General features: G+C 40.5%; 1 protein-coding gene across 2 annotated transcripts in view; it reads right to left on the bottom strand.

Annotated features, from left to right (window-relative positions):
* Window positions 1–14,880, bottom strand: part of TOX (thymocyte selection associated high mobility group box) — a 295,904-nt gene that overhangs the window by 5,903 nt on the left and 275,121 nt on the right. For both annotated transcript variants that reach the window (XM_045899001.3, XM_064588294.1), the window contains exon 7: window positions 3,422–3,808. In XM_045899001.3, coding sequence (XP_045754957.2) covers window positions 3,422–3,808 — 387 coding nt within the window. The remainder of the gene's footprint in view (window positions 1–3,421; window positions 3,809–14,880) is intronic.

Below are 14,880 nucleotides of genomic sequence, written 5' to 3'. Positions count from 1 at the left end.
TTTCTGGCCTCTGCTGGTTTTCCCCACCTACTCTGCCCACCTCTTTTTTTTTAAATAAGAATTTTATTTATTTTATTTTATTTATTTATTTGAGAGAGAGAGAGAAAATGAGAGAGAAAGGAGCGAGAAGAGGCAGAGGGAGAAGCAGGCTCCCTGCTGAACTGTGAACCTGATGTGGGGCTTGATTCCAGGGCCTTGGGATCATGACCTGAGTCGAAGGCAGACGCTTAACCGACTGAGCCACCCAGGGCCCCCCCGCCACACACACCTTCTGATTCATACAGGCTGCTTCCTCTTCTCAGACTTCATGTGTCTGTGCCAGCCCTCTACAGGGCCTTCTTTAACCATTCCAGCTGAAGGCTCTGCTATTTCTCCATACACTCTGCAGTCTGAATTGCTGTTCAATGCCCACCCCCCACAGGATCTTACTAATTTATCTGTTTATCTTATTACCACCACCACACCGCCACTGCTCCTCAACTCTGATGTCAGCTACATGGGGACAGAGGCCTCATTACCTGTTCTCATTTATCATTCCAATTCTTTTTGTATTTTTAAAGATTTTATTTATTCATTTGACAGAGAGAGCCAGATAGCACAAGCAGGGGCAATGGCAGAGGGAGAAGGAGAAGCTGGCTCCCTGCTGAGCAGGGAGCCCCATGCGGGACTCGATCCCAGGACCTTGGGATCATGACCTGAGCCGAAGGCAGACGCTTAACCAACTGAACCACCCAGGCACCCCTATCATTTAATTTCCAGAGCCTAGACAGTGTCTGGCACACATTTGGGGTTCAATTAATCTTTTTTTAATAAATGCAATTTAAAAAAAACTTCGAAAGAATTGAGATTCTACAAACTAACCTATAATTTCTTCTAATATTTAAACACTTAAGTTACTCATTTTTAGTTGCTCGTTTGTTCATTTGTCCATTCAACAATTATTTTACTTCAACCACCATGATCCAGGCATTGTTAAAAGTGATGTTAGTCACTGTAGTCTTTTAGCTATTTGCTCTCCATTTGGGGTTCATGCCATTTTGTCTTCTATTATTAATGTAAATTGAAATCAGGTCCTACCATCTCAGTAAGAACACTTTTTGAGATACACTAATAGAACTGACTTAAAGATTGATGAATAACGTGTCCAGTGTAATCTGTTCTATTTTTTCCTATTCAGTTCCGATTCTCTATAGAAAGACAAATCTCTTGAGTTTTCACATGTGGCCTTAAGAAATTCTGAAATGTTTGAAAACTCCTCAGGATCACAGCTAGCTCATCCAAGGTGTATGTGTAAGTAGAAAAAGGAACCATCTCTAAGCGGATAAGTTAGAAAATAGTGTCCTCTCTAGACAGGGCTCTAGCCCTCAACTTGGTGGAGGGGACTGTGCCTTCTCTATTCTCTTGTCTGGGAAGAAACAGACCCGAGCTAGAGCATCGTGAGCAGAACACGGGCCCTCAGCCGGGCAGCCCCTTAGGCTGGAGTCAATCCAACAACGCAAGGTTGTGTTCCTCAAACTCTTCGTTCTTTACACAAACACTACTGGTTCATTCACATGCAAGGACACCCAAGAGTGTCCCTTTTATTGTGAGTGATGTCTGATAGAAAGAGCAGAAATTTGACCCTATGAATGTCACTTGCTAGTCACAGACACTGCTGTGGACAAGGTATGATGGTAGAAGTTGACTTTTCCCCAGACTTCTTCCCTAGTGAATCAACAGCTAGTCTGGATAATAAGACATCAGAGCTTTATCAAAATCTTCGGCTTAGGGACCAGGGAAGGCTTCAGTAAAGAGACTTCGGTCCATTTGCTCTCTATAATCATTTTAATCTTAAAACTAACTAGGATTTAAAGACCCTCCAAATTCTTGGGAGACACAGGTTTTCTAATACAAAACTGGTAATAGTCTATAAGAATGATTAAGTGTGAGAGGCCCAGGGCTAGCATTTAAGAATCCAGGCTCTGATTTCTGAACAGAACTGGGTTTTAAATTCTAGCACCAACCTTATGGGCATATGACTTAACTCTGCCAAGCTTGAGTTCTTTGCTTGTAAAATGAAGATAATACTAGTTCCTGCACTACAAATTTTCTGAAATTAAACACAAGGTAAAGTAATATATTATGGTTTGCTATTGTCAGCTCTCAGAAATCTTGTCTACAATTATAATAATAAAAATAAACGTGGTCAGCACTTGGGTGGCTCAGTTGGTTAAGCAACCAACTCTTGATTTAGGCTCAGGTCATGATCTCATGGGTCTCGAGATTAAGCCCCACATTGGTCTCCACACTCAGCAGGGAGTCTGCTTGAGATTCTCCCTCTTCCTCTGCTTCCCCCTCCAACCCCCCCACTCACGCTCACTCTCTCTCAAAATAAATAAATAAAGCCTTAAAAAATAAATTTGGGGGTAGTATATTAGATTCTTTTTTCTGCCCCCTCTCCATCCCACCCTGGTCCAACTATAGACTCAAATTCCACAGAGGGCTAGATATCAACTCAATTAGAAGCCCATGTTTGCATATTTAGTCATAGCTCTGGGAACAATAGAGTAATTGGATTATAAGTGATAGATGAATTTGACACGATTTGCAGTTTTCAGCTTGATGTATGTTTTTAAAACAAGTTTTCAGGATTCTTGACTGCTTTATGTTTAGTTTCATTTGCACCATTTGCTCCTCATTTTAAAATTTTAAAATAACACCAAATCCTAAAGGAAAACTTGACTTTGAAGGAAAGTTAAGCTAAGATTGCACACAAATCCTTTCAGTAATTGGGGAGTGGGCAGAGAGGCTTCCAAACTTCTTGTGTTTTCTGATTTGTTCAGAAGCCATATATCTATTTTTAAACAAAACACCAGTTAACATTTCCATTTCTTAGTATTTTAAAAGTTGTACCAATCTGATATTTCTGAATATCAAAAAACAATGGGTCTGATTTCATTTGGTGGCATTTATTGGCCTCAACAGGCATACCAATCAAGGTTTTCCAAACAAATTTTTTTTTTTTTAATGTAGAACCCTCAGTCCCAAAGAGGTCTTTAGCAGGAGTTGGCATCTCAACATTACAAATGTACTTTACTCAAGGAGCAGAAAACAAGGAAGGTGATTAGAAATGTGATTTCTATAAATGTGGCAAAAGGCCAGGGAGGGATTAGGAAAAGAAGCAGCGATCCATTGTTGTGATCCTATAATGCTGCCCAAACTCACCACCTGTAAATTATTATTTTTCAGAAAGCAGATGTTTGTTGACTAGCTTCCATTTTCTGTCTATTAAATAGCACAGAACACATATATCCCCCCCTCTCTTTTGCTGGATGGAGAGACCCCCCTCCCCCATCACTCTCCCCTCCTCTCCTCACTCCCTGTCCCCCGCCCCCCCACCCCTCCACACTTTGGAATTGGAGTCCAGAGCGTAAGCACATACCTGCTGCATGGGAGGTGAGTGTAAGGCAGACTGGACCTGCATGGGGAGCTGGTTCCCAAGGGGCTGCTGCATGGCAAGTGGCGGGTGCTGGTGCATGTTGAGATGCTGGTGAAGAGGTGGACTGATCTGGAGGGGAGGAGGGGGGGACACGGCCATGTTTGCTATAGAGACAGTCACTGGCATTTGGTTATTCGGCTTGGGGGCTATGCTCCTGGGGAGACTGGGATGCATGGCAGTTAGGTGAGGATTCATTCCTGGTTGTTGGTGGTAGTGGGAACTTAGGTACAGAGCTGAGTGGGCCTGGCTGGGCCCATGGAACACTGACGGCTTTGAGTTGATCAGCTGAGGAGGTTGAGATGTCTTCACATCAACAGGTTCACTGTAGCTCTGTGAGGAAACAGACAGGAGCAGAGTTCAGAGAGGGACACACGGGGTGTTGATTTATATCAGCAAGATGCTCGGGGAGTGTGCTAGGGAACTTCAGCAGGAATCAACACCTGTTACTCTTCTTGACTCTTGTCTAAGAACTCTTCCACCATTATTTGTAACGCAACTGAGGCAAGACTGAGCTTAATCTGCTTTTTGTGATATCTAAAACAATCTCCAATGACATTTCCTTTTTCTATGCCTCAATGCAAGCTCTAACTTGGTGACTTTTCTCATCGTGCAGACCATGAACAAGATGGGGGGGGGCAGGAGGGAGGCATGGATGTCATCAGTGCCCTGATAGGAAATATAAGTATGGCTCTCTTTGAAAGTAATTCAGTTCTGGAGTTCTTCTATTGATTGTTTCATTTTCTGTGTTTCCTTTTTATAGCCTTAGGGAGCCTTGGCCTAGATATTTGCACAAAGAAAACAAAGCTGGTTGATGGAAATGAATATGGGAAAAGGAGTTCTAAAATACCTTTCTGAAGTCATATAAAACCACATTAATATAGTTTCTAAGTAACCACAGAACTCATCTTGATTTTTTAAAGAAGTTGGTGATGAATTGTCCCCCATAATGAACTGGATAAAAATAATCTTAGAAATTTTTGACTCCATCATAAATTAATATAATTTTGCCCTAATTTTTTTATACCTTCATAAGGTCATTTCCTAATAATCTTTTCATTGACTTAAAAACTAGACCTAGCAGTGGGAGCTGCAAAGAATCAAGAATTAGCCCCAAAGCATTTCTTCCGGCTTAAGAACCCACCTCCTACTTTTGCTGAGAGAAAGAGGCTGATAAAACAAATGGGGAGAAGTGAAACTGGCTGGGGAACGAACATGCTACCATGTCCTTCTGGAGAAAAAAGTTGCTTTGTCAAAACAGTGTCTTGAGGATGCAAATAACCTTATTCTGCAACCTTGATATCATGCTTATTATGTCTATGAGTCAAATGAGCTCCTGTTACTGTGGCCGGGTCTTTCTGAAACCTTCCCAAGACATACAGCACCATCAATGGATCGGCACATTAGGGACACTGGTCGTCACGTAAGATGACCTGAAACACATCATGGGAACTTCATTTCACAAGTCACCCTATAACACTGTTAGCAATGCAACTCGTTTTTCCCCATTAGTGTAGGAAAATGAAATTGACACCACAATGAGAACAACGGTGTGTCTATGTGCGGACTCAAGAACGGTAGGCTGGGGTAAACGAAAGAGCAGCCCCACATTCTCTCTCCAGAGAAAGGACACAACTGACATCTGTGAAAATACACCAAACCTTGGAAATCTGGGGTCCTGGGAGGCTCTGAATTCTGGGTGTACCCAGAGAATTCGAGCCCCTCCAAAGAATCCTCTCCTTACAATATTTATCTCTGTGTCCATATTGATGGTGCCCTTATGAAATAGGAACCGACATTCGGACTCCCTGTCTCCTGTATGAATATTAAAAATGTCAGAAATTGTTCACACACATTTTCAAGGGATGGCTTTAGGAGAAAGACGCTCGGTGAAATGCAGGACTTAAATGGTGCTTTCAATTAAAAAAAAAAAGAAACTTAAGCAGATTTTTTTTGTTTTTTGCTTCTACTTAAAAATTCTTATTGTTGATGTGCAGAGTAGTGAACAATTCCAGGAAAAGGTCAAATGGGTTAATTCAGGCTGTGTAAACAGTGACTAGTCCTACATCAGAATAGCATGTACTCCAGTGATACACTTCAAAAATCATTCCATATATGCCAAGAAGATTATGTGTTTATTGTGTGTCCATGTAGTGAAGTCATTTGGGAAAGCGTTTCATTGTATTTACCGCCTCCTCCTTAGCCTGCCACAGAAGGGCTAATTTCATACTTAGTCACATACTGCATCAACTCCCTGCAGGAACAGAACTGTTACACACGATAGATATCTATAAAATTTAATCCATGTGAGTGCATCTTTATTTCTTGCTTTATAGATGTTTTTAATTTAAATAGAAGAAAAATCACTCCCATCACCCATACTATCAAAGCTCTGAAATATGTGGATGGGAAAATGTTTTCATTTTTAATTCTCGAGCCAATAATCACCTCGTCATCAAGTAACACGGTATCTCCAGAGTATAGTTAGGTGACCTGATCGTGTGTATGCATAAACAAAATGCACATAGGCGCATATGACATGTTGCTCAGACATAATCATACAATCGTCCCGGGAACTGCAGCCATGTAATTAAATAAATGCATTTGTCCAACTGAACAACCTTCGAGAAATAGACTTAGGCCACATGTAGAAATAGAAATGCCAAATCCTGGTGAGTCCAGACGCTTGGCCAGCAGTGGGGCTGGCTCCGGGGGCCTGCAGCCAGTCCTGGCAAGCCTTTCTAGGGACAACACCCACTTCACCCCGCTGACACACGCAGTTCCAAATTGTACTGCGGGGGATGTGTGGAAAAATAAATATCTTATAAAAAACAAGGTTCCAGGATAAAGTGTGTAGGGAAACAAGCCAGTGCCTTCTCGGAGCCTTCAGTAGGCTAATGTGTGTTCTGAATCTCCAACTGAGAACCACAGAAACCTTCTCTCAATGGGTCATTTCATGAGAATCATCTTCAACGGAAAGCACTGGTTCAGAAGAACTAATAAATTACACATACATATTTAAAATGGCAAATAGAACTACAATTTAAATAGTCATTTCTTGCCTGAAATAAGCTAATTTTTTGTTGCCTCGAGTTGCATACTTAAATTACACAATCCAGGTGTAATATTACACTAATCTATAGTTTCATGTTTCTTGGAAAACTATCCGCATAGTGAATTTCATATTCTAGGCTAAGGACAGTGACACAATTTCTTGAAGGAATTAGGAAGCTGGTGGCTTCCCAATTTCAGCCTAGAAGAGCTAAGGCATGTACATGGTAATGGTTATCTTCAATGGTGAATTCAAAAGAAACAATGAACCAAATTCTTCTGAATTCCACCTTTTGAATAATAGCATGCGGCCCACCGTTTAGAGAGATGATAGAAAGATTGTTTCACAGATGGGAGATACAGAGACATAGGTACATAAAAATAGATTCCAGCCTAATTTGAGATACTTCTTGCCAACCTCATGAAGACTATTTTCTCATGGTAATTACACAAAACATTTTGTCTATCCAGCCATTTGTTTGTCTTTTATCTTCTCCACACTAAGGCATGTAAATATCAGTAATGCTAAACCTATTTTTAGCTAGTACTTTTAATCCCTAGAAGGACTATTGGCAAACAAATTAAATAGATTTCCAAAAATGATGAGTTAGACAACACTCAAAACATAATTTTTAATATGAAGTTTGGGAAGTTGCATGTTTTCCCTTTACTTTCATTTTTTTTTTTTTTAATTTATTTGAGAGAGAGAGAATGAGAGACAGAGAGCATGAGAGGGAGGAAGGTCAGAGGGAGAGGCAGACGCCCTGCCGAGCAGGGAGCCCGATGCGGGACTCGATCCCGGGACTCCAGGATCATGACCTGAGCCGAAGGCAGTCGCCCAACCAACTGAGCCACCCAGGCGCCCCTTCCCTTTACTTTCTAAATTGTTGAATGTGACACGATGGATAACGTGTCCAGTGTCTAGCTATGTGCTTATACATGATAGGCACACCAACAGAGGCTCGCTCTCTGACGTCTCTCTTGATGACAACGTCCTGCATCATCAAGGAAAGGATCTCTGTTATGGTAAGAAGTTGAATATCTGTGTCTCATGCATCTGGCATAGTGACAGGACATAGAGAACACAAATACATTTGTTGAATGACCGAATGACTGTTCTTGACCAAGACTCCATGCTGTCACTGTTTCCCTTGCTGAGACTCCTGACAAGATAGGCCATTCCTCTTTCCAAGGGGTGAGGAAAGATCTGAAATCTTTGAAAACCCACAGAATATCAGATTGGTCTTTTCCACTCTCTCGTCTGCTGTCAGTATGAACCATACCTTTCCAGAAGTGATGAGAAATTATAACCCTCTGTCCTTTGGTTAGGTACCCTGCCCTTTACTCCCCACTGGATCTGGGGTGGATGGCGGGCTGCAAGGAAGCTTACTGTGTTCCTTGTACAAATTTTAAGAATTTGTATCTTTATGTGAAGGTCCACTCATTTAGATGGTGAAAAAAATCTGCTTCTAGTTTCACTTCTGGTTAATTCTTAATCAGACTAATACAACAAACTGCCTATTAATTACAGAAATACTTTATTTCTTTGGAAGATAGGTAGAATAAGTTCATTTTCCATAGCAAAGTGCCATGAATTCATAATCCGATTAAGTGGGAATATGAAGAAATCATAAATTTAATCTACTCTGTCACTTTCTTCTAATTAAACTATGAAAGCAAGGCTACAATTTTGCAAATCAATTAGATTGTTTATGAAGATCTCTATACCTACCATTCATAAATTAAAACTGCTTTCTCATACAAACTAAGTAATTTAAATTTGCTTCTATTTTCAAATACACTAACCACTTTTTGTTAGCGGTGTGTGCTTTGGGAAGGTCACCTGGTAAATGTGATTTTACCACTGTATACACAACTGAAAATCTACCCCTGAATCTGACATTTTCCTGGGCGGAATGTGTTTTTGCTATTAGTTTCTGAGTGAGTTCTATTTCCTATTTGCTTTTAGACCACTGATTCTGAAAGATGTTTTCCATCAGCAAAACGAGCGCGCGCGTGTGTGTGTGTGTGTGTGTGTGTGTGTGAACAGAGACCTTTTGGGTCTTCTCAATAGAATCTTCCACAAGAGACACAACTCTATAAACATTAAGATACTTCTGATTAACCATGTTGTTGATTATCTGAGACAGTTTCAATCCCATTTACTTTGTATAAAGCACACAATACTGAATAGTGTATAAATGCCCCCATTCTGGGATGATAAGTGCTATAAAAATGAGAAACTGACAAAGCAATTGTTATTTAAAATAGCAAAGTATAAACACAAGACATAAAACTCAGTGGAAGCAACAGTATAGGAGTTGTTGAACCAAATCAGATTAATAGTCCATCTAATTTGATTCTTGTTTTCAGCACTGACCAATACTTAATGCACTGGAAATTAAACAAAATTTATGCACCTACTCAATTGTGCATTGTTAACTTCTGAAAGGAAAATTCTTCCTGGTCCTTGCAGGTGATTAACTTACACCCTGAAGCATGAGATTTTATTATCTTTAAATCACGATCTGGGCTTACGGAGCTGCAAATTTTATGTTAACAGTCATAAAATAATTCACCCCATTTTCAAATTCAGACCCCGTATTTGTCTCAATAGCTCTCCATGACATGAATTCTATAAGTTATTTCAAACAAAAGAAATCATTTCTTTTGAGTTTATTGTCCTTCCATTGAACTAAATGTTGTGGTTCTTTACTATTGGTCATGGCAACAGAGAACTTTCCTAATTTGATTCAATATTGTCCTCCACTGTACATTTTTATAAAAAGCTTCCATTGTCCCCTGCACATTTTGGCACCCCAGCTCAAGGTGGAAACAGTCTCTTATCTGATGTGTGCCCTTAAAGCCATGACTCTGATTACTGTTATTTAACATACCACAACATATTCATTCAGTTGTTGCCTCCTTCCAGGTTGGCACTTTCTTATTTTTTTAAAAGATTTTTTAATTTATTTTCAGAGCGGAGAGGGGCAGAGAGAGAATCTTTAGCAGACTCCCCGTTGAGTGCGGAGCCCGACTTGGGACTCAATCCCACGACCCAAGATCATGACCTGAACCAAAATCGGGAGTCGGATGTTTAACTGACTGAGCCACCCAGGCATCCCCCGCCCCCGGTTGGCACTCCTAAGAAGCTGTATGCATATTTCAATAATGCTGCTTTTACTTGGAATATTTGGGAATTTCCCTACTGGAATTCTCTTCAGAGCCTGTGGGACACTGTTTTACATATCCTCAGACAACTCTTTGTCTTTTGATGGTGGATTTGATTTTGGGAAACAGCTAATCGTCACTGGAAGCCAGGTCTGTGGGTTACATCTGGGTGATGTTTGGGGAAAAGAATGAGGTGTGAAAACAATGTAACAAGATTGATTTTCTAATGTGGCTCATAAGCTTTTCCTGACTGCACTTCTAAAAGAGGAGTTTCAAAAATCTTTTGAATTCTGGGAGCAATAATAAAGTAAGTTTGCAGCCTCCCAAAGTGACTACTTTGAATGCAACACCCATTTTGGGAATATAAATTCTGGTCTGTGTGGTAAAATGAAACGAGTTTAAAGTTACACATTATTTTCAACATAATAATTTAGACCTAGGTCTAGGAATTCCTGAGTCTATGGAAAAACTATATATCCTTAAGCTTTACTTAATAGCCCAACCCAAAATGACCTTAAATAGAGTGTTCAAGCCAGGGAGCTCTAGCCTTCATAATAGTATATGTTTCTGGTCCTCGGACTACTCTTACTCTCCCCTGACTAATGACTCATAAAGACCACTTCAATGAGGAAAGCTGTGTAGATGAGTTTTTTAAATATCTAGATCATTTTTCATCTTTCTAAAAGGATGTATCCATGAAGCAAGTTTTTCTTATTTTAATGTCACTTTTAAAATTCCTTTATATCAAAGCAGTCTGGCAGACAAATTGAAAATATGGGCCAGTTAAATTTTCTATCACACACAAACTCTGCACACCTACCAACAACATGAAAAATAAAGTTGATGATAATCATGGTAATAATAATAATAATAATAATAATAAATAGCTGGTATTTATTAAGTGCTTCCTGTGTTCGGGATCTTGAATCATGGAGTTTATACAGGGTTTTTTATTTTGTCCTCATGGAAAATCTGCGATGTAGGTCCTATTGTCTTCTCTGTTTAACAGATGAGTAAGTTGAGACTTCAAGCAGCTGAATAATTTGCATGAAGGAATTGAAGTTAGGAAGAGAGAAACCTGGAATTTGAACCCAGATCCACCTGCTCCCAGGGCCTGTGGACTTTGTTGCCCTCTGAGGACTCTCTCGGTGTGTTGTTGGTAGCACTGTGGATGAGATCGGGGGCGTTCTTGTAGACGGGCCATGGACAATTAATTGTCGGTGGCACTTTAAAGGCCCTTTAATAGATTTTCCTTGATGCCCTATGCCTTAGAGATCTTCTCCAATTCTTATTTATAAACCTTTGCTTCCTGCTTTTAAAATTCTCATGGAAAGAAGTTGTGTACCCAGCCAATTCAAGAGTTTAATAATGCCCTGTTCAAATTCCTCCAGTTTGAAATGGCGTCTTTTTCCAGTTCTGGAGTCAGAGAAAATGGGGCACAGGTAATCACAGTCCTGGGGCTAAATCCTGTCATGGGCTTGAACGTGCCTGAGCCTTTGTTTTTCAGGCTTAGGAATTTCAAATTCTCTCTGCTCAGCTACTACCTTACTGCCTTTTACCTTTCAGTTACTTTTATGACTTTTTCTTCTGAAATTTCTTCCATTTCCCCCTTTAAATGATAGAGCCCAAAGTTGAATGAGTTATTCTGGGGTCTGACTGGTGTCGTATTTGCAATACCCTGTGCTCCTATTCTTGCATCCTTCAATTCCAGTGTGTCTGCACAGCAGGTCTCCTCTGCTGTCTGGGTCTGTCACTGGCTCTGTGGAACCAGGTGACATGCCTGCACAGCTGGAAAAGCATGTGCTTCCCAAACACTCTGCAGGCTCCAGATTCCTCTGGGGTCTCTGGTCAGCCCCTGGTAGTGGGGGGTAGGGAATGGGGGCAGGGCGAGATTCGGAAGGCTCTACACCTCTACTCTGCCCCGCTCCCCCTCCTACCCACAATTAAGTCAGGGCAGCTTTACTCTTAGCTGTCTAATACGTAAGAGTTGGCATGCAATTTGTTGGGGGATAACTACAGTTTTATTGTAGTTTTAGAGATATAAATATTTGACAATCACTCAGGATAGAAAAAAGCCTATAAGCTTTTGAACAAGAGGGCAAAGAGTTTGAGCCCTGTCTGCCACCGCCAGCCTCTCATTTCTGTGAGTGAGTCACTTAATCTCTCTGCCTAGAGACCTTCTAGAAAATGGGCTAAACCTCATTTTGTAGGGGTGTTATGATGAGTAGGGATACATGGGAAATGCTACGCAGAGTGTGACGCGCAAGCTACTCGATAGCAAGATACCATTTGTATTTGTTATTATTGGAAAAAAAGTCAGTGTCTTGCTGAGAATCTGTCAATGTTGTCATTTGGAAGTATGAAGGTTAGAATAAATTTATTCACTATGACTGAGTGTTTTTATTTTTGGTAGACTTCAATTTTATTCAGACCTGGAGTCATGTGAATTAATATGCTGGATTCGATGGTACAGAGTACATTTAAGTGGGAACGTCACTAATTGAGAGGAGCATTGCTAGTCCTATGACTCAGTCTCATAGGTGGAGACAATGTTCACTGGCTGTTTCTATTTTTGATTATGTTCCGTAAGAAGCGGCTAATTTTAGACTAGAGTCTTCAAGCTTTTCAAGGGCCATGACATATTCTACTTTGATCTGTATTCGTCTTTGAGTTCTCAGCACCTAGACTTGTGCCTGACACGGGGCAGGTGTTGTGCAACCCTGGGTGGGATGCAGAGCATGGCCTGGAGTGGAAGCAGCGAGAAGTTGCAGACTTGACATGGCTGCCGATTAGCAAGGGGGAGAGCTTTTGGTCCAGGGATGCAAAGCCCTATTTGGCGAAGTGAATGTGTTGCAGAGAGAATATCTACCGAAATATATATGTAACCCTGGAGGAGTAAATAAAATTTGCCCACACGAACTTAGGAAAAGAGACAAGGTGCTTTGGTTAATACAGTATTTCATTGACAACAGTGACCTTCGAAGTGAGAATGTCAGTGCTCTGCCCAGACTTGTGGGGCGGGAGGTGTTTTAAGGAAGCAGGTCAAGCACACTGTTAGGACCCATGACAGCAAGGCCCAGCACAGGGATGGAGGATGGTGTACGTCAATTCCGGGCTCGGGCACTTGTTACGTATGTGGTATTTTTCCTCTTTAGTGGAATGTTTATAATCAAGTTCACTTTGAGGGATAAGGCGTGGGGATGGAGGGAACACATTCACATAAATTAATCTTTTAAAAATATAAATCCAGGGCTCCTGGGTGGCTCAGTTGGTTGAGCGTCCAACTCTTGGTTTCCACTCAGCTCATGGTCTCAGGGTCTCGAGATCGAGCCCCTCATCAGACTCTGTGCTCAGTGTGGGGTCTGCTTGTCCCTCTCCCTCCCCTCTGCCCCTTCCCCCACTCTCTCTCTCTCAAATAAATAAATAAAATAAAACCTAAAAAATAAAATAAATAAAAATATAAATCCACGTATCTATCCTCTGCTGAAATCCATTCAGTGGCTTCCCTCTGTACTGAGAATAAAATCCAGCTCCTTTCAGTGACCGGTAAGGTCTTGGTGATTTGGCCCTTGCCCATCTTCCCAGCTTCACCTCAAACCATGCTCTCTCTCTTCACTCAGCTGTAGCTACACTGACCTGTGACTTCAAGGAGACATATCTGTCTCCAGAGGCTTCACACTTGCTGACTGTGGCCTGGTCACCTCCCCCTTAGGCTCCCTCTGGGTCTTGAAAGCTCCTTGTCTTCCTTTGGCTCTCAGCTCTGAGGTCACCTCTTCGAAGAGGACTTTTGCAGGCCATCCTATCAAATCCCTGCTTTTATTTCCTTCCGAATGCTTAGATTCTCAAAGTTCTTGGTCATTTATTAGTTTACATTTTCACTATTGGTCTCCCCGACAAAAAGGAAAGCTTCTTAAATTCCGGGAGCATATCTGCCTATTCTCCAGGGACCATATCTGCCTATTTCTCCACTGTGTCCTTTGAGCCTGGCACAGTGCTCAGCACAAACCACATGCTCAGGGAAACTTGCTAAATGAATACATGAATGAGTGAATGGGGGAAAACAGAGCTTGGCTGGTGCACTGTGGTTACCTGGAATTGTAACTATTATTATCATGTCGCATTTTATGATTGTACCTTTAGATCTTTCATAAGACGGAAAAAATTTATAATGTACAAAAACCTACAACATTGAAAAAGTGTATGTGTGAATATGAATGGCTATTATTTTCCTTGACACTATTTACAATGGAAAAGAAATGGATTTTTTACATAAGTGTCCGTGTACAATAGGAAGATAGGTTGGTAAATGTTCTGTATGGGACAAATATCCACTCGCGTACAACATCAGAGGGCCATTTTTCTAACCTGGAGAGGGTATTTGTAATTTTCCTTCAATTTGTATACACACAATAGATAGTTGTACATAAATAGACATTCAACAGTTCCAGCAAAATTCCTACTGCCAAAGAGAGAAAAAAAAAAAGTCAGAGTAAGCTGTAAAAAAAGTGCTTGGTTTTTTAAATGTAGAAATGGCAATTCGCAGCATTTATATAAATTGCCGTATACTGAGGGTTGCAACTCTGAGAATGAACAGTAAGAAAAGTTGCAGTGAAGAGCAAATCTGAGGACACTTGTTTTGAAAGTAAAGGCTTAGTCAGTATTATAACATTCTGGCAATCTGCATAACATTAACCACAGTGCTTTGTATTGGGATTGAGACTTTATGTATTGATTTTCTCGTATGGAAAACATTCTGACTAGACTTCTATTTAAAATGCTCAAAAAGAAACTTATCTTAGAAGAAATAAGGAAAATGCATTTTTTTAAAAAAAATCCCTCTTACATTTGGGCATATTAATCTAAATAATATCAATATGGCTATTTAACCCAATGGCTGGATGGATCTAGTAATTTGTAACTCTTTTTTGTTTGTTTGTTTGCTATTGGATCTAATATTTTGTACCTCATTTTTTGGTTGAAATTTCACACACATTCTGTGAATTCTGTAAATATACAGAAATGGGAGATGGTATCAGCAGAAAATAAAAATATTTTCCAAAGGAGTGAGATAAACTAGAAAGTGAGATCTCTAGTGAGATAGTACAGGAGAGCTGGAAATTTTAAGGTTAAATAATAAATAGTAAATTTCCCCACTATGTCATACCTTAGAAGTGGAACATAAA

The sequence above is a fragment of the Mirounga angustirostris genome, unplaced genomic scaffold (assembly GCF_029215605.1).
Source record: "Mirounga angustirostris isolate CCGP_5_RB_7025 unplaced genomic scaffold, mMirAng1.0.hap1 SCAF_4, whole genome shotgun sequence".
Lineage (NCBI taxonomy): Eukaryota > Metazoa > Chordata > Mammalia > Carnivora > Phocidae > Mirounga > Mirounga angustirostris.
Note: the sequence above shows the minus strand (reverse complement) of the source record. Positions and strands in the feature narration are given on the sequence as shown.